The sequence below is a fragment of the Curcuma longa genome, chromosome 4 (assembly GCF_044706935.1).
Source record: "Curcuma longa cultivar G26 ecotype Majalengka, Jawa Barat chromosome 4, ITB_CL_G26_1.1, whole genome shotgun sequence".
Taxonomy (NCBI): Eukaryota; Viridiplantae; Streptophyta; class Magnoliopsida; order Zingiberales; family Zingiberaceae; genus Curcuma; species Curcuma longa.
In genome coordinates, this window is record NC_133864.1 from 1,663,683 (window position 1) to 1,677,360 (window position 13,678).

Below are 13,678 nucleotides of genomic sequence, written 5' to 3' on the forward strand. Positions count from 1 at the left end.
AAAATTGAAAAAAAATTTTTGAAAAAATTTTGAACACTTGAAACTCACAATTTCTCCCCCTTTGACATAATCAAAATAATACCTAAAGGGTTTGAGTCCAAGCATTTTAATAAAAAATATATAGATAAAAAAATTTTATCCGAGGGGCGAGTGTCCAACTTAGGTTTTAGCTAACTACTAGAAAGTAGTAGCTTGACCCAGTTAGCCAAGTGTAAGTGTATCATTCCATTTAGCTTTAAGCTTAGGAATACTTAACTTGATCAATGTATTTTAAAGCCCAAGTAAGGTTCGATGCACTGACATAAGCATCTTGTACTTAGGCTAGAATCCTATGCATCTCACACCAGTCTATGTTTCACAAACACAAGCAAGGTATCTAGTGTGCTTTGTGAGATGCTCCACCTAGATCTATAGGTACATGCTTTCTAGGGGATTGATTCTAGTCTAAGGCTAAAACATTCCTTCCTTACTTTTGAAAACAAAAGAAAAAGTTTGAAAATAGATTTTTCAAAATAAAAGAATAAACTTTTTGAAAACTTTTGAAAAACTATTTTATAATAGATTTGAAAACCAAACATGTGAATTTTGAAAACTTACATTTTTCTAGTCTACCAAGCAAAGTCAGAATAAAACTATAAGTAGGTACTAAACTGTAAAAACTGAACTATGCAAAAGTATAAACAGTGACTGTACAAACTAGTCTAATATCCAACATGTCAATAGGTCTAACAAGTCAAGGAAAACATCTACTGAGGTGGTGGTGGTGGTGGATGACTCCAAGCTCTAATCATCTCCATCAACTCTATCATCCTAGTATCCTGACTGTCGAAGCGATCGATCACTGTCTGCTGGAAGCCTTGTAAAGACTCCTCGAGTTGGGTCAGCCGTTGGTCAGTCATAAGTGGAGGTGGAGGTGTAGGTAGTCCAAGCAGCTCCTCAAGATCTATGTCATCATCTATGTCATCGGCTGTTGGCTAGGGCTAGGGCTGAGGTTGAGGCTGAGGCTGAGGCTATCGCCTCCAGGGGAGTACCCCATCGTCATCTATATAGACCCCACCAAAGGAAATGTTCCTAGACCCTATCATGTCAAAATCACTAGGAGGCAAAATATCACCATCAGTGACATCAACTCCTAGTGAGCCTAAAAGACTAGTCAAAATATGACAATAGGGCATATTGATAGGTCCGCAAGTATACGACCATCTTCAAATAATAAAAAGATATCAAACCACAGGGACCGTGAAATCAATCACTAAACTACACAAGAAGAATCGAGGGTTCACATAGTTTGGGTTGAGATGGGGAAAGTGAGAGTGAAATCGAGCTCCTAAACCTCAATCAAAGAAAAATCAACTAAGTGATAGGATTGGAAAAACGATCCTAGGACTTCGGATTCCTCGAGATTATCGTTGATCGACCATAGACTCCATACCATTCCTCAATATTTATACAATTACAGAGATTTTAACTAAAATATCCAATTAGACCTCATCAGGTTTCCTCAGAATAAAATCAATGATCCTCTAATGTTATAATTACTAGTTTGAGATGACACCCAAATAGCTTGGTTTGGCACAACTTCAAGCTGACCCCAAGCTCTAACCATCTTCATCAACTCTAACATCCTCGCATCCTGACCGTCCAACCGACCTATCATCGTCTGCTGGAAGCTCTGTAAAGACTCCTCCAGTCGGTTCAGCCTCTGGTCAGTTGTAAGTGGAGGTGGAGGTGCAGGTAGTCCCAACAGCTCCTCAAAATCTATGTCATCATCTATATCCTTTGCTGCTGGCTGGGGCTGGTGCTAAGGATGAGGCTGAGGCTGAGGCTGAGGCTGAGGCTGTCACCTCCAGGAGAGTACCCCATCGTCATCTATATGGACCCCACCTAATGAAAGGTTCCTAGACCCTATCATGTCAAAATCACTAGGAGGCAAGATATCACCATCAGTGGTATCAACTCCTAGTAAGCCTAAGAGACCAGTGAAAATATGGCAGTAGGGTATATGGACCCTTCTACTAGTGGTCACAGAAGATGCAAAAATAATGATATGAAAAATATGCAAACCTATATCTATGTATAGTCTATGTATGAATGATGATGAAGAAAAGAATGAAAGGGTCGCATAATATGATGCCCCTCGTAGTCAGCGGTAGAATGTAGTTCACTATAACTTTATACAGGATATAGTCCTGTATCCTAAGTTTGCCAGAGGGAAACAGAACTGTACCAGGAGCTCGGTCCTCCTAATAGAAGTATGTATACATGGTATCTAAAGTGATGTGGGAGTAGGGATCATCAAAGGGTAGATCCCTAGGTGGATAGCACAGAAAGGTGCACTGGGAGGGGCAAAGTCCTACAAATACATTAATAATGGAGGGAGTAATGGTAATGCTCCTCTCTCCAACTTGGATAGAGAGGGTCAGGTCGTCGACCTGGACTAGATTATTATACAACTCGACACACAAAGTCGTGTTGGCCGGAGTCGTACAATAAACCATTCGATGCAAATGGTAATGGTCAATAACCTCTATCGACGGAATGCAAGATCATGTAAAGAATGTCCTGCAGTGGAACATATGATAACTCCTCAAACCTACGTCTAAACTCATCTGTGAGAAATCTAGGATCAGTACTAGAGGTCCTAGAGGTCTCAGCCTCACGTCCTCTTTTTAACCGACTAAAACACAAAAAATTGACATTTTAATAAAAGAAAACTATAAATTAACTAATTCAAGAATTTTTTGGGAGTTACCTAGGCATTTTCGCAGTATAATAAAAGACCTAATGACCTAGGAAGCTTTCCGCGCCACGAGATAGGTAGAAAAAGCGGGTATAAGGGTGAAAAAGTGGGTTTTACCATGTGGGCCAGCGCTATTCTTTTATAAAGGCATTTTGATCAACTGGAATAGAGATTCTGATCGACTGGGTATGGCAGTGCAAGTCGACTGGAGGTTTGTTCAAGTCGACTTGAGTCAGAAAATGGTATTTACGTGGGAAAATTCACGGCTAATTTTAGGGTTTGGCTCAGGCCGACTGGAATACTAGTTCTTGTCGACTTGGGTCTTCTGAATTGCCTTTTTAAGGTTGATTTCAATTAATTTCAGATTTTAATTAATCAAAACTTAGATTTTGATTAATTGATCTTAGGGTTTGAGGTAAAAAGTTGTTAAGAAATTTGTGATTAATATAAATTAGGTAAAATTAATTTAAGATGCACACGATTTAATTAAAATTAATTAAATTGAAATTATTTTAAAATTAATGTTGAAATTGTTTAAAATTAATTAAGTTAAGATTGATTAAAATTAATTTAATTAAAATTTAAGTAAAATTAGTAAAAATTAATTTAAGGTGAAGTTATTAAAATTAATTTAAGTTAAAAAATTAATTAAGTAAAATTTATTTAGGTTAAAAATTAATTAAGTAAAATTTATTTAGGCTAAAAATTAATTAAGTAAAATTTATTTAAGTTAAAAATTAATTAAGTAAAATTTATTTAGGTTAAAAATTAATTAAGTGTAATTAAATTAATTAAAAAGAAAATTATTATCTAATTTATCTCATCCATTTCTAGGTTATCAAGAAGTTAATCTTATAGGTTTTTGTGAGATGACTTTTTAATTTTATCTTATTAGTTATTATTTTAGTTATCTATTATTTGATTAACCTTGGGTTAGATTCAAGTTTAACCTTTTGACTTTCTAAATTTACATTTCAAAAATCAATTTTCAGGCAGTGGCGAGGCACAGGGGCCTTCTTGGTTATCGGAACAACGAACACGTTCTAAGACAAAACTGATTTAAGAAATTATAAGTTTAGCTAGTCTAGGGAAAAACTTTGATCTAACTAGTCTAGGATGTGGCGAGGTAGCTTCGGCTAATTCAACCTGGCTAAGCAAACCAAGTAAGGTACTTCCTTATCCCACTTGACTACTTAAACCAAATCTCCCTAACGTACTATCATCTCATCCCACCCTGGTACTAGGTTGACAAGAGTTAATCAAATAGTTAGTCCTTATCTAGCCTAAGTTATTCTAATGCAGAAAAAATAAAAAGCTAAATTAAACATGCAATCAATCAATTGGGTTTGGATCTCACCTGGATCGTGACCCTTATTGGGTCGGATCAAATGTATTTGATCCTTGGGGACCCAGTATTGGTTCGGTCCAACTGGATTAACCAGTTTGGATTTGGGAACCCACGCTTGGACTCTAGATCGTTTCAGTTTGTGTGTTCTGTGCAACAATGTTATAAATGACCTATTTTTAGATTTGTATCCAATGCCCGATCGATTGTATCCAACTTTCTGAGATCCAAGTATCATGTCCAGATACTTAGACCCAGAAGTGAATTTTGCAAGCGATCATATGAGTTCGTCAACTTGTAGTTTTAATTGGGAATTTTCCTTCTCAAGTTGAACTTGAGTCGAATCCTCAATTAAGGTAGCCTTGGTTGACGGCTCAATGTTGACTTTCTCTTTGAGGAGTACTAACTCCTCTTGGAGCGATTCAACCATAGCATTAGATTTAGCTAATTTCTTAGAAAGACTAATAATAATTGAATAAAGGCGTTTAGTACTTACAACAGGATTGGAACCTTCAGAAACGGATACGGATTCGTGGCTTTCGTTGGTGTCCGAGTCGCTATCGCTTTCTGTCGTCTCGTTCCATGCCAAAAGTGCTAGGAAACTCATCGTCGTTGGTTCTTCGTCCAATTCTTCTGATGACGATTCGTCCCACGTCGTCTTAAGTGCCTTCTTTTTCGTTCTCCGGTCCTTCCTTTGGTTCGGGCAATCGGCCTTGAAGTGCCCTTTGCGATTGCATCCGTAGCACCTTAGCTCCGTTTTGTCGGTTGAAGTCGGATTAGTTGATTTGTTTACCACCTTCTTTATCTCTGACTTCTTGACTCCTCGTTTCTTTCGGATCATTTTCTGAACCAGGTTCACGAGCTCTGAAGTAACCTCGTCATTTGTTTCGGAGTCGGACAAGTCTGAGTCTTCGACAACCTTCTTTGACTTTTTGTCTTTGCCTGTACCTGCAAGAAGAGCAATACCCTTCTCTTCCACTTCGGCATTAGATTGTTCGTGTAGTTCAAATTCATAAAATAACTCATCTAATTTAACTTTAGAAAAGTCCCTGGAGACCTTGTAAGCATCCACCATATATGCCCACAAAGTGTTGTTAGGGAACGCTTTCAATGCGTACCTGATAATGTCATGATTCTCGATCTTCTAACCGATCGCGTGTAAGCTGTTGAGGATGTCCTGGATTCGGGCGTGTAGTCCACTTGTCGATTCTCTGTCCATCATCCTGATATTATACAATTTGTTTAAAAGTAAATCACGTTTGCTTACCTTGGTGTTCGACGTGCCTTCGTGGAGTTCGATCAATTTATTCCATAGATCTTTTGCGCTTATGAACGACCTGACCCGATTCAATTCTTCCTTGGTCACTCCGCATTGTAGTGTCTGTGTCGCTTTTGCGTCCGCCTCGATCTTCTTCCTCGTGATTGTGTCCCACCTTTCGTAAGTTAGTGGTAGACCGTCATTGTCAAACGGGATTGTGAATCTCATCTAGATGACTATCTACATCTCCACTTGAGTCTTCAGGTGGTACTCCATCCTACCTTTCGAGTAGGCGAAATTCTCACTTGAGAACAGAGATGGCCTTACGGTGTTGAAACCTTCCTGGTGAGCCATTGATCTAGCACACAGAAAGACAAAATAAATTTGTTTCAAGACTTGTCTTGGATTAGCAGTGTAGGATAAAAGAAATAAAGTAAGAAAAAAAATTTAAAAAATCTCAAAAAATTTTAAAAATTAATTGAAAACCTCCTCGATTGATGGTTGCACTAGATTCGAGGACTCCGCTCTAATACCAATTGTAGGATCGAGTTAAGCGCTAGAGGGGGTGAATAGCGCTTTAAGCGTTTTTCTCCAGTTTTCAAAAATTCGAGCGTTTGCGATTTCTCAATTCAGAGTGCAGCAGAAAACTAGTAAAGTAAACAAGCAAACCAAAATGACAAGTGTATTTTTACTTGGTTCACAATCGAAGACTGCTACTCCAAAGCCCACGATCTGTGATCATTTTCGTAAAGGCAATCTACTAAAGAACTTGAGTACAAATGATAACGATAAAATACAATTTTAGCGTATTATAAATCAAACAAAATAATTCGTTACCCAAAAAAATACCGGAGCTTCGTAGATCTTCGTTCTGGCGCAAATCCGGCATTACGACGACTTGGATGGACCCTTCTGCTTGCTCAAGACGTCATTGTCTCGACAAGACTTGATCGTGGAAGTATAGAATGTGTTGTCCAAAGCCTTTGATCGAAGTTCTTTTTATAACATCCTCTGGTCGACTGGAATGCATCTCAGGTCGACCCCACGTAGACCGCGATCCTCTTTCTCTGCGACTGACTTCACCTTCAGGTCGATTGGAATCTCCATTCAGATCGACTTGAATCTGATGTGGAGGGTGTCGATAGACTTCGACTTCCACTGCACTTATCCGAGCTCAAGTCGCCTGGAATCCATATTCCGATCGACTCGATCGTACAGTCGACTTGAACCTCGGCTTAAGTCACCCGAAGTCAAAGACTTCAACTCTCCAATCTGCAAGACAAGTTAGTTCCAAATATAAAAAGAAACAGATTGAAAAGTCAATTATTTGAACTGATTCTTGGTCTTAACTTTAAGTTTCCAATGAAACCTTGGATTAGACCTGATGCCTACAGTTCCTCTTCGGGAACGCGTCCTGACTCACTCCTCTCGGGAGAATTTGCCTGACTGCCAACTAAATCCTCCAAACTTGTTGAACTTTCTACTCAGCTTTGTCCTTGGCCCCCATGAATTTTCTACTGCAACTCGGTCATCTAAATCGTCCAGACTTCACCAACCCTCTGGTCCTCCTGATCGTACCCGATTGGACTTTGGTCATGCTTCCTGGTCCTCCGATACTACATGAACTTGCACCTGGTGCACTTGACCTGGCAAATCTTCCGTCTGATCTTCTAGATCAAGACTTGTCTTTGTCTAACATACAACTAGGACTTTACCTTTTGCCTAGCCTCAACTAGGACTTTATCTGTGCATCCTATATAGTAGATCAACACATCAGTCCAATAATACATTTAACTTAAACCTCGTGCCATTATCAAAACCAAGATTCGATCATCTGATAATTCCCGCACCAACAAATAACCTCACACGATCAATCCTATACCCATCTGTGAAAAAAAAGATAAATCAATCGAAAGCTCAATTGACCACTATAAAGGAAGAAAAATAGTAAGTTCTCTATCTTTGCAAAATGGTTGCTAATCACAGGATTATAGCTCCACTCTCTTTCCTAAACCTCTATGCAGATTTATGCGTAAGCTTACTCGATTAAAAAAAGGAAAGAAAACAAGAATTTCTCCTCTAACACGTAGACAGGTAACCATTAAACTCAATTATTTAATCCCTCCTGATAACATGACATAATAATATTAGTATTAAGTACTCACCTAAACAATTGGTTTCTTTTTAATGGAAAGGAAATTTTTGATACATTGAATGTATCTAAGCAAACATCATTTTCTGATAAAGGGTTTTACCAACAATACAACTTGCCAAACATGTATTATTTTAGCAAACTATTGAAACTTGAAAGCAATTCTCCAACTGCCTAATGAGAAGCGTCAGGAGCATAAACATGTTTTAAAAAATAAAAAATAAAAAATAAAATAGTATAATTAATATGTCCAATCCACGAATCCAGATATATTCGTAGTATAATCTAAGAGGAGGCTGCTATCGAACTCATCACAAAATCTCTTTTGACCAAAGCCTGTTACTACTGAAGCCGCCCCACCTTACTGCATGACTTGTAATATTTTACTGTTTCGCCTGGAAAGCAAGACGAAAACGGAATTTATTTGATAACATATAATCTTCTTAATCACCTAAACAAACAAAGGTGAATATAAATTATAAATAGAAGTGCATTTCTTGATTGTGCTTTCATCCTAACCGGCAAAAGAAGCAGGCAACTTCAAGAATTTATCCCAAAGAATGAGGTGTTTTTGATATTTACAGAGTAACGACAATGCTCAAGACAATCCTATTCAATCACAATCAATCCCATAGTATCGTGATGGTTGCTAAAAGTACTAAGTTCATTATGAAATGCCTCCAAAACTACATTTTTAGTTGAATGATTGAGTTCACAGTGACCGTATTAAGGGGGAAATCATATCCAATTTTTTAAAACGAGTATGTATTTCTCTACACTGAAACTAGAAGAGTAGAACAATGCTCAACTTCATATTTCATAGTCTGAGAGACGTAGTTTTCAGTTCAATCTTTGAGGATGCTATAAAATCACACTGAGAATGCCCCAGTTGCAAGTTCAGAATAGTTTTGTTTTATCCCATGCATGCAAGGTTGTCAAGATCTAAATTAGGAATAGAAAAAGGATTATAGGTTCAGATTGTATGATCGAAGCATAGGAAAAAAAATCCTAAGATCCTTAAAATTATCAAAATATTTCTACGAATAAAATTCTAAGTTCCTTAAAATTATTAAAATTTGGTATTCATAATTTATTATATGCATTACCTTTATTAATATCAACACTATATTTTTATCATTCTAATATCATAGGAGGAATAATTAAAATTATTAATCTAGTAAATATGTAACAATGCAATGTACAAGTAACAATGATACAAAGATAACAATTATATGATAGATAAGTGAAAAAAATAAAAGAGATTATATTAGTTAGGAGTCAAAAAGAATCTCATAAAGCGAACATTTTCTAAATGATATAATGGGGGAAAAAATAAGCTATTAAACGTTAAGCTTTAAAATGTCCAAGTGAATGCCAGTATATCATCTAATCAAGGTTGTCGAGATTGAAATATGACATAGAAACAGTGATATACCAAAGGATATAGATGTAGGTTTATAAAATCCTAGTCCAGTTCAGATCTTGGTTCAGAATCCTTTAAGTCAGTTTAGGTAAGATTCCAAGGTCAATTGTTCAGATCTTGGATCTCAATCTTGACTACCAACATCCATGCACCCATCATCTTGTAAAGGAGAATTCATTGGTTGTATACCTTAGTTTTTAAAGTGGCAAAAAAAGTAAAACTATGAAAATTTGTTTAACCCAAAACAAGCACAAGCATAAAGACATGCCTTGGCTAAGAAACTATCATTTTCCTTGATTTCAAGAACTTTTTCTAGATTATTTATGGTGTTATGCAAGCAAATATTATTCAACCTTTTTGTTTCCATAGCCTTTTGTCTGATCTCTATGCCACAAGAATAACATGTTATGAACTTTACCTGGGAATAGAGGAAAGTGCCAAGAATGGCGATGGCAGCTCCAAGTGCATTGACAGGTTGGACAGGAGTATGGAAAATTATGATGGATGAGACAATGACAGATATTCTCTTCATTGTGTTGCCAATGCTAAAAGTCAGAGGAGAGATCTCATCTAAGGACATGTAAGAGACTTGGTTGTATAAATGGTAGAAGACACTTTGGGCAGCTACCCACCTATGATGTCAGAAAAAGTTCATAGCAACATAAATTTCAGATGTCAGACAGAAAAAGGAAAATGAAACATGTAATAGTTCATTAATTCAGTAAATAAACATCAGGGTTCATGTGATTAGACTAAACAGCAAGTAGAGAATACACAAGCAATACTAAGATTAGTCAAAGGTAAAAAAGAAATTGTTTCACGGATTAAGAACTAAAACAGTTAGATGAGGGCATGATAACAGTTAATCAGTAGTTTCAGAAATTTTAGGAGTAATGTGCAATGTAATCCAGACCACAATATAAGTTTCATTTCTGCAAAACTGTGAGAGAACAAATAATGGGACAGTAGTCTAGGTTACTGCTGTAATTAGTTGTTAACAATGGGACAACAAATCAAAAGGTTTCTCACCAAACAAACTTAGGACCAATCTGGGAAAGTGCTGTCTGCCAGCCTGCAGCCCACATCTGGGGTCCCTCAACTGCGATAGCAAATGGTGTGAGTATCAACAGGGACAAGATAGAGAGGCAAGCATAATAGTTCATCCCACTGACAGACGTCCCCTTCATCCCCCTTTTTGAGAAGATGTTGCGAAAGACGAACGCAAGGTTTGAGATCATCGCACCCATGAAACCTGAAACCAACACGAAAACAATTGCATCACCTACCAACTCGTAAAGAAAGTCATCTTATCATTAAAAAGTTCCATAACAGCCCTTCAGCCACAGAGTGGTCAAATTGCACTCAGGAAAAACACGATACAATTATTCAACAACAGTGGCCTGAAAATTAAGCCAAAAGTAATGTGATCAGAAAAGAGAAGGTACACTGAGACGGTTCGTTTATATATACACTTGGCCAACTAAGCAGTTCATTATATAAAGGTTTGTTCTACTTCAAGGACGACAGGGGACAAGCGGAATATTTCGTCTTTGCCACATCGTTGACATTTTGGCATAAGAAGAAATGAAAAGGAAACGAATGATCAAGCTGTCAACAAAATTCATGGTAGAAGATTACCAGGATGCTGAATGAAGCTCAAATAGCAGAGAAGAAAAAAAACATCGACCGTTTCAAAAGAAGTGATGTTAATCCCTCTACTAACCAATCATGTTAAAGTTGAGCTCTGTCACAGCAGCCAGAGCACATCCACCAATGATCGGGACTAGAGAGAGGTAAACCGGCACAGGGAAAGTCTCTCCCAGCAGAAACCGTGAGACCAACACGCTGAAAGCTGGCTCCCCACTTTTGATTATGTGGGTGAACGAGACCGCCACCTTCGACATGCTTACCGTCGCCGCCACATGCCCGATCGTGTGCGCCACCGCCACCTGATCCATGAAAAATTGCATAAACGGAACGCCTTTAATCGATAGCGCATTGGGGAGTGGAGGGGAAAAGAAAAAAATGAATATTTTATCTCTCTCACCGGTGCAAGGGCTTTCCAGAAATTGAAATCGGTCTTGGGGGCTCGGCAATTCTGGTCGCCCAGGAGATCAGCATGATGAGCGTGCCCGTGGCGAGGGAGAGGGTGGAGGTTAGCCATGGGTAAGGGAAGGCGTTGAGGACCTTCTTGTTGTAGATGTTGAAGACGACATTGAGAGCCCACCAGGTGGCGAAGTAGATGCCGATCTTTACCCTCTGGGCGGCAGCCGAACGAGCCGCCTCAGCGGAGATCTCAGGGACCTCCGATCTATCAGCTTCGTAAGCCTCGCACTTGAAATGGAGACCCCGGGGCTCCGCAGCCGACGAGGCTCCATCTCGCCGGACAAAGCCAAGCCCAAGCCCCTTGCGAATCGCGAGATAAGGGGGTTTCGGGGAGGAAGGTGACAAACCAAGGTTTGTGATCGCAGGTACGGGATGAGCGGACACGATCCGAGGTCTAACACAAGGCACCTTGTGCCGGACGAGACCAACCACCCCGATAGCGGCGGTGGAGTGATTCACGGAGGCGATCATGTTCACGAACGACGCGAACCCTCGAGGTGATCACAGAGGGGTCTTTAGGGCACCCGGAGGCGGAGAATCCGACGGAAGAGGCGATTCGGTCGAGCCCTCGCGTCGATAACAACGAGGGAACCGACCAAGGAGAGGCTGAAAAAGCTCACGTAGTTCGATCCCTGTCACAACCTAACCACTCCAAAACCCCAGAAAAATTTGACTTTTCTGCTTCGGCCAACCGTAGACGTCGCCGGAAGCGCAATCAGCGATCGATCTGGCGGAAGTGGAGGGAGATAGATAAAGAAACCGTAGACGGGGGCAGGTGGGAGAGGAGCGAGGGAGGGTTCGGTGAAAGCGATGAGTTTGGTGTCGACCGGCCAAGAACGCTTATCCGCTTCCGTTCAAATCCGCCCTCAAGCTTTTTAATTTGGTCCATAATTAATTTATAATCACATAATAAAAATTTAGGTGCTATATATTGAGCGAGTTCTCAAAAACAAATTTTGTAAATTTGTGATGTTTTCAGAAAATTGTTTACTTGCGCGCGTCGCCCACCCTTCCCGTTACTTTAATATCCTTTTACACTCAGAAGTCAGACGGTTCGATAATGCCGTACATTTCCCGGCGCCAATCCTAATTATGCGACTGCAAAATGATATATTCTTATCCTAATTATGCGACTGCAAAATGATTACAAAATTAAAGCATATACAAGGACAAATAAATTAAGAAACGTTAACCCAAAAGAAGAGAGTATGCTCAAATTGTGCTATCTTTTCAAATTTTCGTTTCAACTTTTTTTAAAGAAATTATTTATTATTTTATTAGTCCACGTAGAAAATTTTAATAAATTAATTTAACTGACCGTTCCTTAGAATTGTAAAGTCAAATATAATCAACGGAGGTTGAGGGTGAGGACGGAGACTAGTTCAGAGCATCATCCAATCTCACCGCCAATTCTTACACATTTTGTTAATCATTATAAGAGTAATGAATTGTTTAACATTTTTCACAGGTTAAGTGGAAATTAGAATTAATAGGTACAAGAAATGTAAGAAGGAAGTTGAAATTTAATAAGGAATATCCAAAATTGACATCAAATTTGTTAGTGCAGTCTTATCCTAAGTGTAATTGAATTTTAATGTTTGACTAAAATGAAGTTTAAGTTAGGCAATCTTGATGATTTAACTTGTGTGAATTGAGTTAACAAAAAAATCCAGGAATAAAGACTTGGCAAATGGTGAAGTTCCTGGAGGCGTGGCCTCTTGGTAAAGGGAGACTTAGCACGATAAAGCTGAGGGAAACATCTCAAACAAGTGCAAGGATGGGCACAAGATTTGTGGAAGATGTTTGAAGGCTTGCGTCAAGGCTAAGAAATGAAAAAGAAAGTTGAAAGGGAATTTTCAGCTTCACCAGTCGACTGACACTGCCATCAGTCGACTGGTGCCTTGATCCAGAAGCACACAGAAGTTTTGGTCGAGTGGAATGCTCTGACCAGTCGACTGGTGGATACTTCAGTCGACTACCAAATGAACGTTGGGCTGACAATTAGAGAATTAAATGCTAATTAAATAGTCGTTAAAGCCCATCAGTCGACTGCTCGCTGAGCTAGTCGACTGATGTCGAGAAAAATATAAAAATACAGATTGACGATTAGAAAAGCAAGTGTTTGCACTTTCTCATTTCTGCAAGAACTCCAATCTTTGTAATTCTCACTACTCTTCCCTTGAACTACACTCCTCATATTATAAAAGGAAGAGATCGTTTTGTAAGGGTTTCTCCGCCTTCAAAGAGTTCTTTAAGAAGGAGAAGATTTTATAGTGAAATGTCGTTGTCTGTATGTGGATCCTTGAATTAGTCACATCATAAAGGTTGATACCAAGTAAATCGAACGGGTTAGCATGTTTGTTTTTATCTTGCTCTTGTTTTCTTTTTGTTTCCGCTAATGTGTTTGCAGGCAAGATCGAAAATCGTTATTCACCCCCCTCCCTCTAGCAAACGCATCGGTCCCAACAAAATTCATACTTATGCAAATACTCTTTATTCCTACTTGAAATCACCTACGGATGAGTCATTGATATTCCTGACTCTGATGATGGTGAAGTCACACAAGACCCACAGACTGAGGAGAGACAGTGGCACTCCTGTCAAGCTGCAAAGAAAAGGAGGGTGAGAACGAAGGTCAGGAGTACCCTGGTTTA

The 13,678-nt window shown here is 38.9% G+C and overlaps 1 protein-coding gene across 1 annotated transcript; it reads right to left on the reverse strand.

Annotated features, from left to right (window-relative positions):
* Nucleotides 1-7,560: 7,560 nt before the first annotated feature.
* LOC141827680 (glucose-6-phosphate/phosphate translocator 1, chloroplastic-like) lies at nt 7,561-11,695 on the reverse strand. The gene is given in 6 exon segments (XM_074714989.1): nt 7,561-7,890; nt 9,337-9,550; nt 9,948-10,170; nt 10,642-10,867; nt 10,966-11,006; nt 11,009-11,695. Coding segments are annotated over 6 exon segments (1,203 nt in total). The 5' UTR covers nt 11,496-11,695; the 3' UTR covers nt 7,561-7,878.
* Between the last annotated feature and the right edge of the window lie 1,983 nt (nt 11,696-13,678).